Source organism: Vidua macroura, chromosome 19, assembly GCF_024509145.1.
Source record: "Vidua macroura isolate BioBank_ID:100142 chromosome 19, ASM2450914v1, whole genome shotgun sequence".
In the NCBI taxonomy this organism is placed as follows: Eukaryota; Metazoa; Chordata; class Aves; order Passeriformes; family Viduidae; genus Vidua; species Vidua macroura.
In genome coordinates, this window is record NC_071589.1 from 12,644,274 (window position 1) to 12,661,574 (window position 17,301).

At 65.1% G+C, this 17,301-nt stretch overlaps 3 protein-coding genes across 3 annotated transcripts; 2 read left to right on the forward strand and 1 right to left on the reverse strand.

Annotated features, from left to right (window-relative positions):
* Nucleotides 1-217: 217 nt before the first annotated feature.
* On the forward strand, nt 218-7,117 carry TTYH2 (tweety family member 2). Its single transcript, XM_053994508.1, has 14 exons — nt 218-376; nt 928-1,100; nt 2,298-2,409; nt 2,950-3,170; nt 3,249-3,344; nt 3,433-3,505; nt 3,591-3,660; nt 3,774-3,829; nt 3,909-4,001; nt 4,078-4,170; nt 4,250-4,392; nt 4,485-4,670; nt 4,756-4,834; nt 6,118-7,117. Exons 1-14 carry the CDS (start codon nt 248-250, stop codon nt 6,193-6,195), a joined length of 1,602 nt encoding a protein of 533 aa, XP_053850483.1. The 5' UTR covers nt 218-247; the 3' UTR covers nt 6,196-7,117.
* Nucleotides 7,118-7,278: 161 nt separating this feature from the next.
* On the forward strand, nt 7,279-11,660 carry DNAI2 (dynein axonemal intermediate chain 2). Its single transcript, XM_053995108.1, has 8 exons — nt 7,279-8,178; nt 9,592-9,771; nt 9,965-10,087; nt 10,283-10,509; nt 10,641-10,776; nt 10,854-11,000; nt 11,108-11,305; nt 11,386-11,660. Exons 1-8 carry the CDS (start codon nt 7,996-7,998, stop codon nt 11,389-11,391), a joined length of 1,200 nt encoding a protein of 399 aa, XP_053851083.1. The 5' UTR covers nt 7,279-7,995; the 3' UTR covers nt 11,392-11,660.
* Nucleotides 11,661-12,311: 651 nt separating this feature from the next.
* On the reverse strand, nt 12,312-16,004 carry BTBD17 (BTB domain containing 17). The gene is made up of 3 exons (XM_053994509.1): nt 15,708-16,004; nt 14,425-14,701; nt 12,312-13,895 (listed from the first exon to the last, which is right to left on the reverse strand). Exons 1-3 carry the CDS (start codon nt 15,796-15,798, stop codon nt 12,815-12,817), a joined length of 1,449 nt encoding a protein of 482 aa, XP_053850484.1. The 5' UTR covers nt 15,799-16,004; the 3' UTR covers nt 12,312-12,814.
* Nucleotides 16,005-17,301: the final 1,297 nt, after the last annotated feature.

Below are 17,301 nucleotides of genomic sequence, written 5' to 3' on the forward strand. Positions count from 1 at the left end.
TCTGCGTGGCGTGCTCGCCAGCAGGGCTGCCAGGCGCCCCTGTAGCGGGAGGTTCGCGGTGCGGGGGTGTCGCCGTGCGCCGTCCCTGCCCGGCGGGCGCTGGCGGGGCGGGGCGCGGGGCGGGCCCGGCGGGCGGTACCGGTGGGTGGCTCCCGGGGCGTGTCCGGGGCGGGCGGGCAGAGCCCGCGGCGTGGCGGCACCGCCGCCGCCCCCCCCCCGCCCGGCAGCGCGGCGACCCCGGCCCAACATGGGGCCCGCCCGCGCCGATTACCTGGCGCCCTGGTGGGCGGCCTGGCTGCACGGGCTCCCGCACCGCGGCCCGCGCCTGCAGCCCGTGCCCAGCACCTTCCGCCCGCAGGACCCCGACTACCAGCAGGTACCGGCCCGGGACCCCCGCGCCCCCCGGGCCTCTCCCCGCGCCCGGTCCCGCTCGCCCCGCGCCCCCCGCGCCGCTCGCTTCCCCCGGCGGCGCCCGGCGCCGGCTCTGATCGCACGGCGCACAAAGCGCCTTTCATCGCCCGGCCCCCCCCCCACCCACCCCCGGGCCAGCCGGCACCGGCACCCCCGGCCCCGCCGCTCCCCTCCCGGCCTCACCGTTTCCTCCGGTCCTGCCCCGCGCTCCCGGAGCGGAGCCGCCGCGGGGCATCCCGGGGCACGGCCCGCCGTGACCCCTACATGGGGAGGGGGGACAGCGCCGCGCTGCCGGTTCCCCAACATCCCCGGCAAGGGGCGGCTGCACCCCCGGCTCGGCCACCGCGGCTTGGGGGGACTGCGTGGGAATGGGGACAGGGATGGGGACGGGGACAGGGACACTTCTTCCTCTTCCCCACGTGACAGTCCCGTGGGGCGCGGAACGCGGCCGCATCCCGACCGACCACACGAGCGGGTCACAGGCACGGCTGCTGATTGTCCCCGCTCTCCTTCCAGTCGCTGCTTTTCCTGGGCTTGGTGGCCGCCGTGTGCCTCGGCCTCAACCTCCTCTTCCTCACCGTGTACCTGATCTGCCTGTGCTGCTGCAAGAGGGAGCAGGACCCCGAGACCAAGCGGCCCCACTCGTGTTGTGTCACCTGGATGGCCGTCACCGCCGGGCTCATCTGCTGGTGAGGACGGGGACAGGGACCTGGTGCTGCCCCCCGTCACTGAGGGGACTCTGCGCTCCAGTCACGAGTCTCTTTAATTGGATCTGTGCAATAAATGTGCTCCATCCCTGCCTCCTCCCGTGCAGCTGCTGGGGCAGCCCCAGGGACCAGCTGTGGGCCAGCCCCGGCCCCGTCCCCGTCAGGGCTGTGCCGCCTTCCCGGCTAATCCCGGGCGGGAGCGTGGCCGGTCGCTAATCCCAGCCCCGAGCAGATGGCGGGCGGCAGCGTGACCCAGCTGGCAGGTCCCCTGTGCCCGACCTTAATTGCAGCCACAACAATTAGACAAGGGGACGCTTCTTCACCCGGCACCGCTCTGGGGGGCTTTCCAAGCCCACCTCGGTTCGGGGCAGCCGTGGCTGGCAGGACCCCCAGGGCAGCCATCCCGAGTGTCCCCCGGCATGGCTGGCCTGGGTGGGGAGCAGGATGGGCCACGGGCTCCTTTGGCTGCCTGGCCACGACCCTCGCTCCAGACAAAGGGAGCTGTGCCGGGGCGGAGCGAGATGGCTGCCTGCGAGCCTCGCAGGGAGCAGGGAAACAGGGAGACAGGGAAACGGCACTAATGAGCTCAGCGAGCTCCCCCAGACCCCCAGCTACAGCAGGGGGCCACTCTGCAGCTCCCGGGGGCTTTGAAACCCCCCAGCAGCCTGTTGGTGGCCGTCCAAGGGCTAATGGTGGCCATTAGCAGGGTTGTACCTGGGTTTGGCGAGCACCGTGTGCACCGGCCACGTGTGGGCACGTGCCCAGCCAGGACACGGCCATGGGCACCTCTGTCCTCGGAGCCAGCTCCGAGCTCCATCCCAGCTCCATGGGGAGCTCTGCGGCAGCTGCAGGGAGCTCGCCACAGGGCCTGGAGCCAAAGGTTTCATGGGAGCCACGGCGCTTCCAGCGGATTCCCCTAATCTGCCAGGCCCAGCCCCTCCGCCCTCAATCTCTCGGGGTTTGGCAGGAGGAGCTTCCGAGCCACCGTGCCCACGGAGCAGCTCTGGCTGCTGGCTCTGGAGCAGGTTCCCATCATGGTGCTGTCCCTGTCCCACTCTTTGTCTCTGCCCTGCCGTTGGTGGGCTGTCCCCCAAAAGCAGGGAAGTGTCCCCTGTCCGGCCAGTGCCACAGGGTGAGCTTGTCCCTCCCCTCTCATCAGGGTCCCCTCTCTGCCCACAGTGCGGCCGTTGGCATCGGCTTCTACGGGAACAGCGAGACCAACGACGGGGTTTTCCAGCTGCTCTATGCCCTGGACCACGCCAACCAGACCCTCACTGGCATCGACTCCCTGGTAGGGCCACGGCCCCCAGGGTGCCTCAATCCCCCGTTCTGGGTTTGGTTGAAGCACCAGGGAGGGACGTCCGGCTGCTCCGGCCGAGCCCCGGCGTGGCTGTGCTGGCCGAGGGCGGGAGGGTGACGTCACCCCACAGAATGGGACCTTTGTGGCCCGGCAGGGCCGGGTCAGGGCCGTGGCAGGGATGTTCTGAAGGCACTGCAGGCTGGGGTGGAGCTGTTCTCCTGGAGAAAGCGTTCCAGGGATGGGGCACAGGGCTCTGCCAGGCTGGTGGGTGCTGACCATCCTGGGGGAATGACCATCCCAGGGAACTGACCATCCCAGGGGAATGACCATCCAGGGGGAATGAGCATCCTGGGGGAATGACCATCCCAGGGGAATGACCATCCCAGGGAACTGACCATCCCAGGGGAATGACCATCCCAGGGGAATGACCATCCCGGGGGAATGACCATCCTGGGGAAATGACCATCCTGGGGGAATGACCATCCTGGGGAAATGACCATCCCGGGGGAATGACCATCCTGGCGGCTGCAGGTTGCCAGCACCACGCTGCAGATGCAGGGAGCGCTGGAGCAGCACCTGGCACGGCTGAACGAGCTCCTGGCCTCGAGGGGGGATTACGTGCAGACCCTCAAGTTCACCCAGCAGCTGGCTGGCAGCATCGTCCTGCAGCTCCAGGGGCTGCCGGCCTGGCGGGGCGTCAGCGCTGACCTCACCGAGCTGTCGGGACAGGTGGCCTATGTCGAGTATTACCGGTGAGCACCAGCGTCCCGGGATGTCCTGGCGGGGCTGGAGAGGTGGCCATGTGTGACAGAGCCTTCCTCTGCACCCAGGTGGTTGGCTTACCTGCTCTTCTTCATCCTCGTCCTCACCGTCTGCCTGCTGGCCTGCCTGGGGCTGGCCAAGCACTCCCGCTGCCTCCTGGTGATGTGAGTACCCTGGGCACGGCCTTGGGGAGGGGGGCTCACGGGGACCCCCAGCCCTGCTCCCCACTCGTGCTGCCCGCTCTCCCTGCAGGATGCTGTGCTGCGGGCTGCTCATGCTGGTCCTCAGCTGGGCCTCCATGGCCGTGGACACGGCGGCCGCGGTGGTGAGTGGGGCAGGAGGGGAGGGAAGGGCTGCCTGGGGCTGTGCCGAGCGCTGCGGCCCTCAGTGATGTCCCTGTGTCCCCGCAGGGCACCAGCGACTTCTGCGTGGCCCCGGACAAGTTCATCATGAACCAGACGGACGATGAGATCAGCGCAGGTGAGGGCTGGCTGAGAGGTGCAGGACCCCAAAACCCCCCTGGGGGTCCGGTGCCCCCCAGTGCCACTGTCCCCCCAGGGTGCCCCTGCTGACATTCCCATTCTCTCTTCCAGAGGTGGTTCATTATTACCTGTACTGTGACCAGAGCCTGAGCAGTCCCTTCCAGCAGGTACGGGGGGGGTGGGCACCCCCTTTGGTGCTGCCTGGGGCTGGGGGGGCCCGTGACTGTTCCCCACTCCCCCCTGCAGGCTCTCACCGTGTTCCAGCGCTCGCTGACCACCATGCAGATCCAGATCCAGGGGCTCATCCAGTATGCGCTGCCCCTCTTCCCCACAGCTGAGGTACAGGAGGGGAGAGCAGGGATCCCCATCCCTCCCTCTGCTCCCCACAGCTGCCTGACCCCCTTTTTTCCCACAGAAAGACCTGCTGGGGGTCCAGCAGCTCCTCAACTCCTCGGAGACCAGCCTGCACCAGCTGACGGCCCTGCTGGACTGCCGGGGGCTGCACAAGGTGAGGGGGGGCTGAGCGGGGACCGGCTCTGGGGTCCCCCTGCGGCGCCACCAGCGCTGCCCTGCCCGTGTCCCGCCAGGATTACCTGGATGGCCTCATCGGGATCTGCTACGACGGCGTGGAGGGGCTGCTCTACCTCGGGCTCTTCTCCCTGCTGGCGGCCGCCGCCTTCTCCACCGTGATCTGCGCGGCCCCGCGCGCCTGGCGGCAGCTGGCCAGGCGGTGCGTGTGCCCCGAGCCCCCCGCCCTCCCCCTGGGCACAGAGACCCTTCTTTGTCAGCCGGGGCACGAGTGCCAGCGCCTTGTCCCCACAGGGAGCGGGACTACGACGACATGGACGAGGAGGACCCGTTCAACCCTCAGGCGCGGCGCATCGCCGCGCACCGCCCGCCGCGGGGGCAGCTGCGCAGCTTCTGCAGCTACAGCAGCAGCCTGGGCAGCCAGAGCAGCCTGCAGCCCCCGGCACAGACCGTGTCCAACGCCCCCGTCTCCGAGTACATGTGAGACCCCCCCCCCCACTCCTCCCCGAGCCCCCGGGGCACCCAGGGAGCCCTGCTGGTGACGGGGGTCTCGCCATGCCCCCAGGAACCAGGCCGCGCTCTTCGGAGGGAACCCCCGCTACGAGAACGTGCCCCTCATCGGCAGGGGCTCTCCTCCCCCCACGGTACGACGGCCAAACCCTTGTGACACCCCGGGGAGGTCGCTGTGCATCCGCTGGGTGGGACAGGGACGGGAGAGCCTGGTCCCTCCTGCCCGGCCCTAACGCAGTTCCCGGCCACCCACGGGGAGGGGGCACAGCCACACGCTGGGGGACACCAAAATAAGCCTCCCCTCCCTCCTTTCCCTGTGCTTCCTCTCCATCCTGGCTCTCAGAGGATGCTCCTCGCAGTCTCTCCCTTCACATTCCCATTTCGCTGCTCATTAATCCTGCCCTGGCTGGTATTGCTGCTTCTTTTTTTATTCCTTGTCTTTATTTTTTTTTTTCTTTTTTTCCTTTTTTTTTTTTTTTTTTTTTTTTTTTTTTTTTTTTTTTTTTTTTTTTTGTGATTTCTTTTAATTTTTTGCGTCCATTATTTTGGAGCTAAGTTGCCCATCAAGAGTAAGTTCAGCCCCTTCCTTCTCCCTCCTTATCCCGGGGCAGCAGCCAGGTTCTTCCCCTCCTCCTCACCCTTCCACACCTCCCTCCATCCCCTTTTCCTGCTTGGCTTTTGGGGTGCAGGGAGCTCAGGGAGGGAGGACAAAGGGCCGGGAGGATTTTCAGCTCCCACGTGTTGGGATGCTGGTCCCTGCCTCCATCCCTGCAGCAGTGAAACCCCTCCCAGGCAGGATATGGCTCCAGGAATGCTGCCGTGGCAGGAATACTGTCACTCTCCTCCAGGGGTGATTTTTTTCCATCAGGTGGAAGCTTGGATCCCATCTCACAGACCTGGCAGCTGGCGAGAGCCTCCTCCCAGGGGGGGGGAACACGAGTGGGGGGATTAATTGGAACGTTTCTCCCAGCCCTGAATAGTCTAATTTACCCAGGATTCAGATCCCTGAGGAAAGACTTTCCGAGTCCAGAATAACAAACTCGGAATAATCTTCCTTAATGCCTGCCCGGGATGATCCTCCCTGCTGGGAAATCCTGGAGGAATGTGGTCCTGGGTGGGCTGGAGGCTTGGGCTCGCTGGCATCCCACGGACACACCCCCGGGGGCAGATTTGGGATGAATTTGGGAAGGTGGGACGAACCTGGGATGGGACAAAGCAGAGCTGGACGGGCTGGAAGGGTTTTGGCTTGGGGAGGGAGGGAGGGAGTGGGGTCTTGTCTCCCCCAGCCCTCAGAGGGGCTGAGAGCAGGGTCCGACCCTTCCCGTGCCCACCTGGCAGATTAATTTGGGATCGATCCTCACGGGAACAACCCACGGGGCCTTTCGGGGTGCTGACCCCCGTGTGCCCCCCTCCCCAGTACTCCCCGAGCATGAGGGCCACGTACCTGGCGGTCACCGATGAGCGCGTCCGGCACCGCGGCGACTTCCCGGCCTAGGAGGAGATCCCAAACCAAAGAGCCTGGAGGGAGAGCACGGCCTGGGAGACACGGCGGGGCCGGGGGGCGAGCCTGGAGCCCCCCAGCACCCCCTCCCCTCGGCGTGCCGCTGCCTGGCGGAGCGCGGAGGGCTCTGCGCTGGCTCCTCCTGTCCCCGGAACGTTCTGGAGCGCAAAGGCCGGGCCACGCTGCCCCGGGGGCGCGGGCAGGGGCTCCGGGAGCAAAGCAGCACCAACCAGTAGTGATGGCAGCCCCTTCCCGAGCCCCTCGCTGCCGCGGCGTTCCCAGGATGAGCGGTTACGGATGTTTTGGGCCTTTTGCTGCTTTCCCTTCGCTTTGCCCCCCTGGGATTTGGGAGGTGCTGGCTCTGTTCCAGAAACGGGCGGGTTTGTAGTGGGTTTTGGGGTGGGTTTAGGCTCTTTTTGGCTCCCCCGGGGGCAGGTGTGGGCTGGGGCAGGCTCCCCTCCTCCTGCGGCCCTGCGGTGCTCACACATCCCCCGGCAGAGGGACAGGAGCTGCCGGGAAGGGACAACATGGACCTGGCTCATCCAGCATCTCCAGGGCGAGGAGCTGAACTTGGCCCCTTGGGGCTGCCCTTCGGCACAGGGATCCCCAGGAAAGGCCCCTTTGGAGCCCCTGCCCTGCGAACCCACGCCCCAAAGGCTGCGGGCAGGGCAGTGGGTGCGCCGCCCCCAGGGCCAGGACATCCCCCTGACTCCCCCTCTCCACGTTCCCTGTGACTAGCATCCCTCCCCTTGGGGAAAATCCCGAGGGATTTTTTTTTATTTCCTTGGCTTTTAACGTTTCCATGTAACGGTACTGGTAGGAGAGCTGTTGTAACCGCATGTGAACTAACCGAAGGAGTCCGGCTGGATTTGTTTGTGCCCTTTTGGGAGAAAAGATAATAAACACTTGGACTAAATTGCTCTCTCCCGTGCGTTTTTTTTGGGGGTTAATTCAGTGTTCGGGGCACTTCTGAGTCGACCATCCCAACATGGCGGCGGTCACGTGACGCCGCCCGCCGCCGCCATTGCGGGGAGGGCGGTGTCACGTGAGCCTACGTCACGTGATTTGAAGCGAGCCGTTGCCTGGCAACGCCGACGCGTCCCCGGTCAGGCCCCGCCGGGAGCGGGACGGGACCGGGCCCCACCGGGGTCCCGGGGCCTCCGCGGGGTCCCTTGTTACCCTGGGCGCCTCATCACTGCGTCCCCGTGGCTCAGCTCCGCTGTGGGGCTCCCTGAGGCTCTCGCTGCCTTCTGAGGCCCTCTCAAGGATCCCTGCTCGCATTTGGGGTTTGCCGAGGTTCCCGTTCCCTTTGGGATCTTCTGGGACTCCCTGAGTTTCTTGTTCCCTTCTGGGGCATTCCCAAGGCCCGCACAGTCTTCTGGGGCTCTAGAGGGTCCACACTCCCTTTTGGGTTTCCTCCATCCGAGACCCCATTCCCTTTTGGGGATGGTTCTCAGTCTATTTCAGCATCCTCCCTCTCCAGGGTCTCTGTTCACATTTGGGTCTCCTTGAGGCTCCCATTCCTTTTTGGGAATCTTCATCCTTCTCAGAGCTCCCTGAGATCCCCGCTCTCCATCCCTGAAAACCCCACTCCCTTTTGGGATCCTCTCAGAGGCTCCCACTCTCCTTTGGAACTCTCTCTTCCTCCCTGAGCCCCCTGCTTCCTTTTAGGCCTCCCCAAGGCCCTCCATCCTCTCTGGAGCTCTCCATCCCGGAGGCCCCCGCTCCTTTTTGGGGCTCCCTTGGAGGAGCCTCCCCCCCCAGCCCCTCTAGTCCTTTCCATTCCCTCCCACCATGGAGATCAAGTACGAGTACACGCGGAAGCGCAGCGACTTCGGGCGGCCCTGCAGCTTCTCGGACCTGCTGGCCGAGGTGACCGTGGACATCCCGCCCGACCCCAGCCTGGCCGACAACTTCATCCCCCAGGACCCCGTGGACTTCGGGGTGCAGGAGGGTCCCGTCATGGCCGTGCACGAGGTACGGGGACACCCCCTCGCCGGGTGGAGGGGACATCCCGGCGTGGCGGCCACACGGGGGGCAGCTGGCCCGGGGGGACAGGTGTTTTGGGGGACAGGTGTTTTGGGGTGGGTTTAGGCTCCTTTTGGCTCCCCCGGGCAGGTGTGGGCTGGGGCAGGCTGCCCTCCTCCTGCGGCCTTGCAGTGCTCACACATCCCCTGGCAGAGCCGCCGGGATGGATGGATGGATGGATGGATGGATGGATGGATGGATGATGGATGGATGGATGGATGGATGGATGGATGGATGGATGGATGATGGATGGATGGATGGATGGATGGATGGATGATGGATGGATGGATGGATGGATGGATGGATGATGGATGGATGGATGGATGATGGATGGATGGATGGATGGATGATGGATGGATGATGGATGGATGGATGGATGATGGATGGATGATGGATGGATGGATGGATGATGGATGGATGGATGGATGGATGATGGATGGATGATGGATGGATGGATGGATGATGGATGGATGATGGATGGATGATGGATGGATGGATGATGGATGGATGGATGATGGATGGATGGATGGATGGATGGATGGATGATGGATGGATGGATGGATGATGGATGGATGGATGGATGGATGATGGATGGATGATGGATGGATGGATGGATGATGGATGGATGATGGATGGATGGATGGATGATGGATGGATGGATGGATGGATGATGGATGGATGATGGATGGATGGATGGATGATGGATGGATGATGGATGGATGATGGATGGATGGATGATGGATGGATGGATGATGGATGGATGGATGGATGGATGGATGGATGGATGATGGATGGATGGATGATGGATGGATGGATGGATGGATGATGGATGGATGATGGATGGATGGATGGATGGATGGATGATGGATGGATGATGGATGGATGGATGGATGGATGATGGATGGATGGATGGATGGATGATGGATGGATGATGGATGGATGGATGGATGATGGATGGATGATGGATGGATGGATGGATGATGGATGGATGGATGGATGGATGATGGATGGATGATGGATGGATGGATGGATGGATGGATGGATGGATGGAGGGATGGATGGATGGATGGATGGATGATGGATGGAGGGATGGATGGATGACGGATGGATGGATGACGGATGGATGGATGGATGATGGATGGAGGGATGGATGGATGATGGATGGATGATGGATGGATGGATGGATGATGGATGGATGATGGATGGATGATGGATGGATGATGGATGATGGATGGAGGGATGGATCCAGGGGATGAGCAGGATGGGTGCTGTGCTCCCACCTCTCCCACCACCCTGGATGATCTCTGGGAAGCACTGCTCCCTGTTCCAGCTTGGACACTGAGGGAAACGTGACAAAGAAAGGAGAAAGCAGCTGGGCAAGGGCTTTTCTTTTCCTTCCCAGTGTATTGGGACACCAGGAAAGGGGGGCTGCCCATGGAGATGACCCCCGTGGAGTTCAGCCACAGGGACCCCGTGTACGGAGCGTACTGGCTGCCCTCCCGAACGGGCACCGAGTGCTTCTCAGGCTCCACCGACGGGCAGGTGAGGGGCTGCAACAGGGGCAGGGGCCAGGGGCTCCTGAGGGCTCCTGAAAGAGCTTCCTGTGCCTGCTCTGCCCCTCAGCAGCACAAGATCCTGGTTTCCCAGGCTGGCACGGGGCAGCTGCAGGACTGCCAGCACCTCTGACTGTGCTGGGAGCAGCCCCCACAGCCCCTGCCACGCCTTGTCCCCGCAGGTCCTGTGGTGGGACATCCGCAAGATGTCGCAGCCCAGCGAGAAGCTGGTCTTGGACATCACCAGGCAAGATCAGCTCAAGGACGCTCTGGGTGCCATCTCCCTGGACTTTGCACCCACCATGGTGAGTGTCCCTGTGCCCACCACCCACACCCCGACCTGGGCAGGAGGGGGAGCCCAGCCCAAGGGTTTCAGTCCCTAAACCCCACCCCGTGGTGGTGGGTCCCAGAGTTCTGGCTGCAGCGGGATCCCCCGCTGCCCCCCACACCATGGGGTCTCCATCCTGCTGACAGCTGCACCCTCCTGCTCCCACCCCCAGCCCACCAAGTTCCTGGTGGGCACAGAGCAGGGCATCATCATCTCCTGCAACCGCGACGCCAAGACACCGCCCGAGAAAATCGCCAACATCTTCAGAAGCCACATCGGGGCTGTCTACAGGGTGACCAGGAACCCCTTCTTCCCCAAAGTCTTCCTGTCAGTCGGTGACTGGACTGCTCGCATCTGGACTGAGGAGCTCATGGATTCATCATCAATTATGGAGACCAAGTAGGTGTCAGAGGGCATTTATTCAGCCAGAAATCATCCCCAGGGCAGGTGGCAGTGGGGTCTGGTCAGCTCTGGGCTGGTGACCGAGGCAGGGCTGTGCCAGCGTGGCTGAGGGCTGGCTCTGCTGGAAGGTACCACACCTCCTACCTGCTGGACGCCTGCTGGAGCCCCATGAAGCCGGCCGTGTTCTTCACCGCCAGGTCGGACGGGACCCTGGACATCTGGGACTTCCTCTTCCACCAGAAGGAACCTTCCCTCAGCCTCAAGGTGGGTCCCCAGCACCTCTGTGACCCACACATCAGCCCAGGGCCGAGTGTCACCACCCACCTGTGGCCTGTCCCCAGATGTCCAACGATCCCCTGCTCAGCCTGTGCTCGCAGGACAACGGGCGCGTCGTTGCCTGCGGCACCAGGCAGGGCACTGTCTCCCTCCTGGAGATCTCCCCAGGGCTCTGCACCCTCCGGAAGAACGAGAAGACCCTGACCTCCTCAGTATGTGCCAGGTCCCAGCCCAGCCCCACGCTCTGCTGTGCTGTCCCCAGCCACATCGCAGGGTCCCCTGTGCCCCCCACGGCCCTCAGCCCCACATCTGCCCCCAGATGTTCGAGCGGGAGGCGAGGCGGGAGAAGGTCCTGCAGGACAAATATCGGGAGCGGCTGCTGCGGGAGCAGGAGCGGCTGCGGGCCCGGCCGGAGGAGCAGGAGGATCCCCAGGAGGTGTTCAAGCAGGCCCGAGCAGATTTCCTCTCCAACATCAAGGCGGAGCGGCAGAGGAGGGGCCTGGAAGACCCCGGAGAGGTAACGGGGAGGGGACAGCCTGGCCACCACGGCAGGGACCCCAGCAAGGGCAGGGGACAGGGTGAAACTCTGTCTTGCAGAATTAAGAGGGTGAGGCAGCTGCACAGGAGGAAAGCCAGGAGGAAGAGTAGGAGCATGCCAAGGTCAGTGTGCTCCAGCTGCACCTTCCTTTCCCCTCCGTGCCAGAGCTGCTGCAGGGACGAGGCCACTGTCCCCAAGCCAGGCAGCTCTCCTGGGCTCTCTGCCCTCCTGGGGTGGCAAGTGGGGCACCCTGCACAGCCCCCTGACCCCACAGCTGCTCCCTGGCCTTTGCATCTTTATTTTCTTTGGTGTGAATAAACCGCTGCTTCCCACATCACATTTCCTCTTTTGTCACAGCAAGGTGGAGCAGAAGGTGGGAAAGTCACATCCTCGTGCTCCTCCTGTCCTTTCCTTGACCCAGGACACGCAAAGCCAGTGGCTGAGCACAGCCAAGCACCCACGGCAGCACAGGGTGTCCCTCAGTGTCCCCAGGTCATGGAGCAGGGCACAGCAGGGTGGCTGGTGGCAACAGGGGGCCCCAGTCCCCTCTGGGCCGTTTGCACAGGAGAGCCCTGTGTCCCCACAGGAGCAGCCCCGGGCTGGCTTATCAGTGCTGGGTAAACACAGCCCTGCTGGTAGAACCGGCAGCCACCCCGACTCCTCACCCCCCCTTAATTAATCATTAACGAGCTGTCAGCAGCACTGTCACAGCGATGGGGACATCACACAGGTGGCTCTCTGTGGGCTGAGGGGGAGCCCCCGGCAGGACCCTTCCCCAAACTGTGCTTGGGGGCTGAACCCACCCGTGGGTGAGCGATGCCAGGACAGGGTTCAGAGGCCATCACCCCCCCAAACCCACCCCAGGCAGGGACCCACATCCCCACAGGGAAATGCATCCATGCCTGGATGGGTGTTCTCCTTCCCAGGAGCTCCCTCAGAAGGAGCTGAGCTGGGGAGCAGCGTCACCCCAAAGATGCCCCACACGTCCCACACTCATTTTCTGCTTTATTAGGAAAGGGGTGGGGGTACCTGGACAGGGATGGGGCAGCTGTCACTGCCAGTGGGGACGGTGTCCCCCCCCCCACGACCTCCACTGGGGGAGGCTGATGGGCCCCTCACCCCCAGACTGGGCAGCTCCGTTTGCTCCTGAGCTGGACCCAGCTGCCCACACAGAGGGACCCCGGGGCTGCCTCACGGGAAGGATGGGCTGTCCCTGTCCCCACCTCCACACCCATTGGGGTCTGATGTGTCCATGGGCTGCACCTTTCACCTCCTGCACCCCCTACATGGGTCTGGGGCGCTCCCAGCATCCTCCATCCCCAGGGACAGCGATGGGGACGGGACGTGGCAGGGGAACACTCAGGGAGGGGTGGGCAGTGCAGAGCTCAGTCCTGGAGCCCCCCAGCGAGGGGACCCCAATCTACCTACGGGACCAAGCGTTCCCCCCGTGCTGCTGGGGCCAGCATGGCAGGACCCAGCTGTGCCTCGTTACTTCTTCACCTTGATGAGGGAGTGGTAGACAGGCTTGATGATGATGTGCAGGTGCAGGGAGTTGTCGATGAGGTACTCGGAGGTGCGCTTCTGCAGGTCGGCGTGCACCAGGAAATCGGCCGCCTCGTCCGAGCTCTGGTGGAAGCTGTAGGCGTGCTTGACCAGCACGCGGCCCTGCTGCCTCACGCCCACCAGCACGGTCTTCTGGAAGCTGACGCCGGCAAAGTCGGGGCTGCTCATGGCCGGGGTGATGACGAGGCGCGGGCGCCCGTCCTCGATGCGCACGGGCTGGATGGCGCCCGCCACCGAGTCCGAGTACACGGGGCGCAGGCTGACGGGCAGCCAGCGCGGCGAGAACAGCACGTTCCAGGTCACCCTCTTGCCGGCGTCGTGGCTGCTGGGCCCCAGCTGGGTCTGGAAGCTGGTGCTGCGGTCGTCCCGCGCCGGGTTGGTGATGACCCACTGGGAGCCCCAGCTGGGCGCGAGGTAGTTGCGGGGCAGGAACATGCTGCAGTTGACGTCAAAGTACTTGGCGAAGTGGAGCGGGGAGGCAGCGTGGAACTGGAAGGCCTGGAAGAGCAGGTCCTGCACCGCGCCGCGGTGCCGCGCCAGCACCGCCGACTGCGCCTGCAGCCGGAACAGCTGGCTGGGCGCGATCATGGGGTAGCGGATGGCGCGCAGCACCCGCTCGGCCACGGCCGCCTCGGGCTGCCGGCGGCTCAGCCAGCCCTCCACGGCGGTGTAGAGCTCCAGCTCGCTGTGCAGCACCAGGTCGGAGCGCTCCAGCAGCAGCAGCAGCAGCTCCACGCTCACCGAGCCCCACTCGGCGCTGCCCAGCACCGCAGACAGGTTCCAGGCCAGGAACTGGAGGCAGCTCTCCTGCAGCGCCGCGTCCCCGACGCGCACGGCGTAGTGGTACCAGCCCACCACGTGGCCCTGGCTCGACTCGCTGGCCAGGTGGGTCCTCATGTATTCGGCCACGCCGCGCTGCAGCCCCCAGACCCGGTACTTGCTGGCCAGCTGGTGCATGGGGATGGCCTGGTGCAGCAGGATGGAGACCCCCCCGCAGTACAGGTACCTGGGGCAGAGCGTGAGGTGGTGACATCGGGGACTTCCATCCCTGGCAGCTCGGTTCCCAGGGGAGCAGCCTCTGCCCTGGGCTGCTTTCCACTGAGTATTCCCACCCCATGGGGTCCTCAGGGTTCCCAGGGAAGCATCCCCCCTCCTTGGATGCTTCCCTCTCATTCCACGAGATCTCCATGGTCCCCAGGGGAGCGTCCTCCTTTCCTGGCTGCATCTCATGAAGTCCCTAGTGGGGCATCCACCTTCTTTGGCTGCATCCCTCCAGGTATACCCATCCCACTGGATCTCCATGGTCACCAGGGGAGAATCCTCCCTCCTGGGCTGCATCCCTCCCAAAATGTACATCCCTCCCAAAATGCACATCCCTCCCAAAATGTACATCCCACGAGACCCCTGTGGTTCCCAAGGGAACATCCCCCTGCCTTGGCTGCATCCCTATGGGCATCCCCATCCCGTGGAGTTCCCGTGGTTCCCAGGAGAGCTGCCTCCTCCTGACCTCCCCATCCCACGGGGTCCCCACGCACCTGATGAACTTCTCGAAGAGCGCGGCGGTCTCGGGCGGCTCGTACAGGGTCACGACGCTCTGGTTGCGCAGGAGGCTCTCGAAGACCTCGCTCTGGAGGCTCAGCAGCAGCTGGTGCGTGTGGAACACCTTGGGCTCGTCAGAGGCGGCCGAGCGGACCCGCAGCACCGAGTCGCTGCCGTTGCCGTTCTGCAGCAGCTCCTGCAGCCGCTGCAGCAGCGTCAGCGAGTGGTTGATGGTGGCCGCCGTGGCGTCCCCGCTAAAGTCGGCTTTTTGGGCTGCAGGGAGATGGGACCGTCCCAGAGCTGCACCCCAGTGCCAGGCACCGAGGTGGGGTGGGCTTGCTGGGGGGCTGTGCACCTCCTGCCTCCGCTCCCCCAGTGCCAAAAGGCTGCTGGCGCCAAGGGAGCATGGGGGAACTAAGGACATGGGGACATTTGTGTCCCTGAGAGCCAAAAAACTGCCTTTCTGCAGCAGAAGGGCTGAGACCACCATGTCCCAGGCTGGGGTGTGCTGGGAAATGGCCGGGTGCCGGCAGCACTGGCTCTCAGCCCAGTCTGCCTGTCCTGATCCCGTCCCCGCTGCGGGCAGAGGGAGCCCCGGGCATTGCCCTGATCCCTCACATCCCGGATGGATACGTGGGGGGACAGAGAGCCCGTGGGTGTGGGGAGACAGGCACGCTCTGCCCCGCAGCCAGGAATGGGGTCCCGAGCAGCCTGGGGACACCAGCTGTCCTGGTGTCACTTCAGGTCCATGCTGGGATCCCAACAGGGACTGGAGAGGGATCTGGGAATGTGGAACAGGGGTTTCCCTGCTCCTGTGGACACTGGGATCCTTCCTTCCTCTCCTCTTCTCCCTCCTGACACCACTCCCACCTGCTCCTCGGAACATCCTTCCCCCAGGAGGAATTTGGCCCCGTCTGTCTCAAATCCATCTTGCCTCTCAAATCCCATCTTGCCGACGGATTACCCTTCCCAGCGCCGGCTTAAGGCCGGGGGATGAGGAAGGGGAGCGGGGATGAGGAAGGGGAGCAGGCACCCTGTACCCCGCGGTGCTGGACTTGTCTGCCGGCGGCACCGAGCCCTTCCCCGGGCACCCACCAGCGAGCACAACCCTGCTCCGAGAGCGCAGCACACCCAGGAGCCACTTCCATCCCCTCCCGGCACCCCGACGGCAGCCGGAGAGCCGCGCTCAGCTCTCCATCAGCCGCCGAGCCGCACCCCGGCACCCGGCGAGGGCGGCCGTACCCACGGCTCGGGGATCCCCCGCCACGGCCACCCTTACCGGCTTGCACGGTGAAGAGGAGGAGGAGGAAGGCGGCGGCACAGCCCCAGCGGCGGGTGGCCACGGGCCGGGTGCCCGTCAGCCTGGCCATGGCGTCGCAGGCGCATCTGCCGGGTGCGGCGCACGCTGCGCGCCCGGGGCTTATGTAGGCCACGCGCCCTCCCGGCCCGCGCGCCCGCGCCGCCGCATCGATTGGTGGAAAGTGGGACCGGCCGTTGCCACGGGAACGGCTTCCAGCCTCCCCGCATCCCACCGTGACCCCCGCACCCCGGGGTGCTGCGGCGCGGGGACGTCGCCCTGCGGCACCTGCTGCTGGCACCGCCGCGCCGGAGCCCCGCGCGGGGCCGCGGCCCTTTGTGCCGGGGTCTTTGCATTCAGGGCACAGCTCGGTGGCCTCCCGCTCCCCCCCGGCTCATGGGTATTCATGCCGGCAGCAGCCCATCACCATGGCATCCGCGCTGCCGGCAGGAACTGCCTGCCCTTTTCCCAGCCTTTGCGGCCAAGAGGCCGCCCGTGCGCCCTGCGCGGCCTCCCTGGCCCCCCGCCCGCCCCGACACCTCTTGGGGGGGCTTCACCACGGGGCTGGGGCCCCCCAAAGCCCCAGCGCCACGGGCGCAGGCTGGGGCGATGCTGGGCGAGCAGGGTAGGGGCAGCGGGTGTCAGCCAAGTGGTGCCAACGCCACTTGGGCCGTGGCCCCGGTGGCACCGTGGGGTGGGGACACAGGAGCAGGACCCCAGGCCGGGGGGGACACATCCCACAGAGGAGGAGCACAGCTCGCAAGGGCACAGCAGCCCCTTACCCCTGCCGAGGAGCCCCGTCCCCTGCACAGCCGTTTGAACACGGGCTTAGACACGGTTTCCAGATGTTGAGCGTGGGCAGATGTTGCTGCAGCTGCCGAGGGGGCGGGATCACCATCTGTCCCTGACCCATGGGCGCGGAGAATCAGGACAAGACACCGATCACCCCCGTGCCGCGCTGCTGGGGCTCCCTGGCCCTTTGCAGAGTCGGGCGGGTGGGCGATGCTCAAGCCCTGTGCCCTTACTGGGCAGGGGACCCCCAAAATCGCGGTGCCAGCAGAGCGCCCGGCCCGGGCGGGTGTCCTTGCACCGTGGGGGCGCGGGGGACGGGGCCCCCGCCACGGCACAGCCGGTTCACGGCTCAGCGCGTCCTCCGACGCCTCATTTCACCACCGGCCTGATAAACAACAGCCTGTGGGAGCGTGTGCCCGGCGCGCCGCCGGCTCCGTGCCAGCCCGGGCGGCAGCCACAGCCCCGGGACCCCCGTGTTGCTCACGGGCTGCTCACGGCGGTGATGTGACCATGGGGGGGACACGGGGGACCATGGGGCTGGCTCTGGAGGTCGCCAGGTGACAGGGTGACACCTCCCAGTCTGCGGTGAGGTGAGGTGAGGGAGCAGCTGTGCTGGCCCGGAGATTGCGGCTGAGGGCTGGCTCACCACAGCGACCTGTGCCAGGCAGCAGTGCCAGGGCATCGCCCCCGCGGGCTGGGGGAGCCCTGGAGAGATTGAGCTGGACCCAGGGACCGGCAGGGGACAGCAGCCCCTTCCCTGTGCTGCTGGGGAAACTGAGGCTCG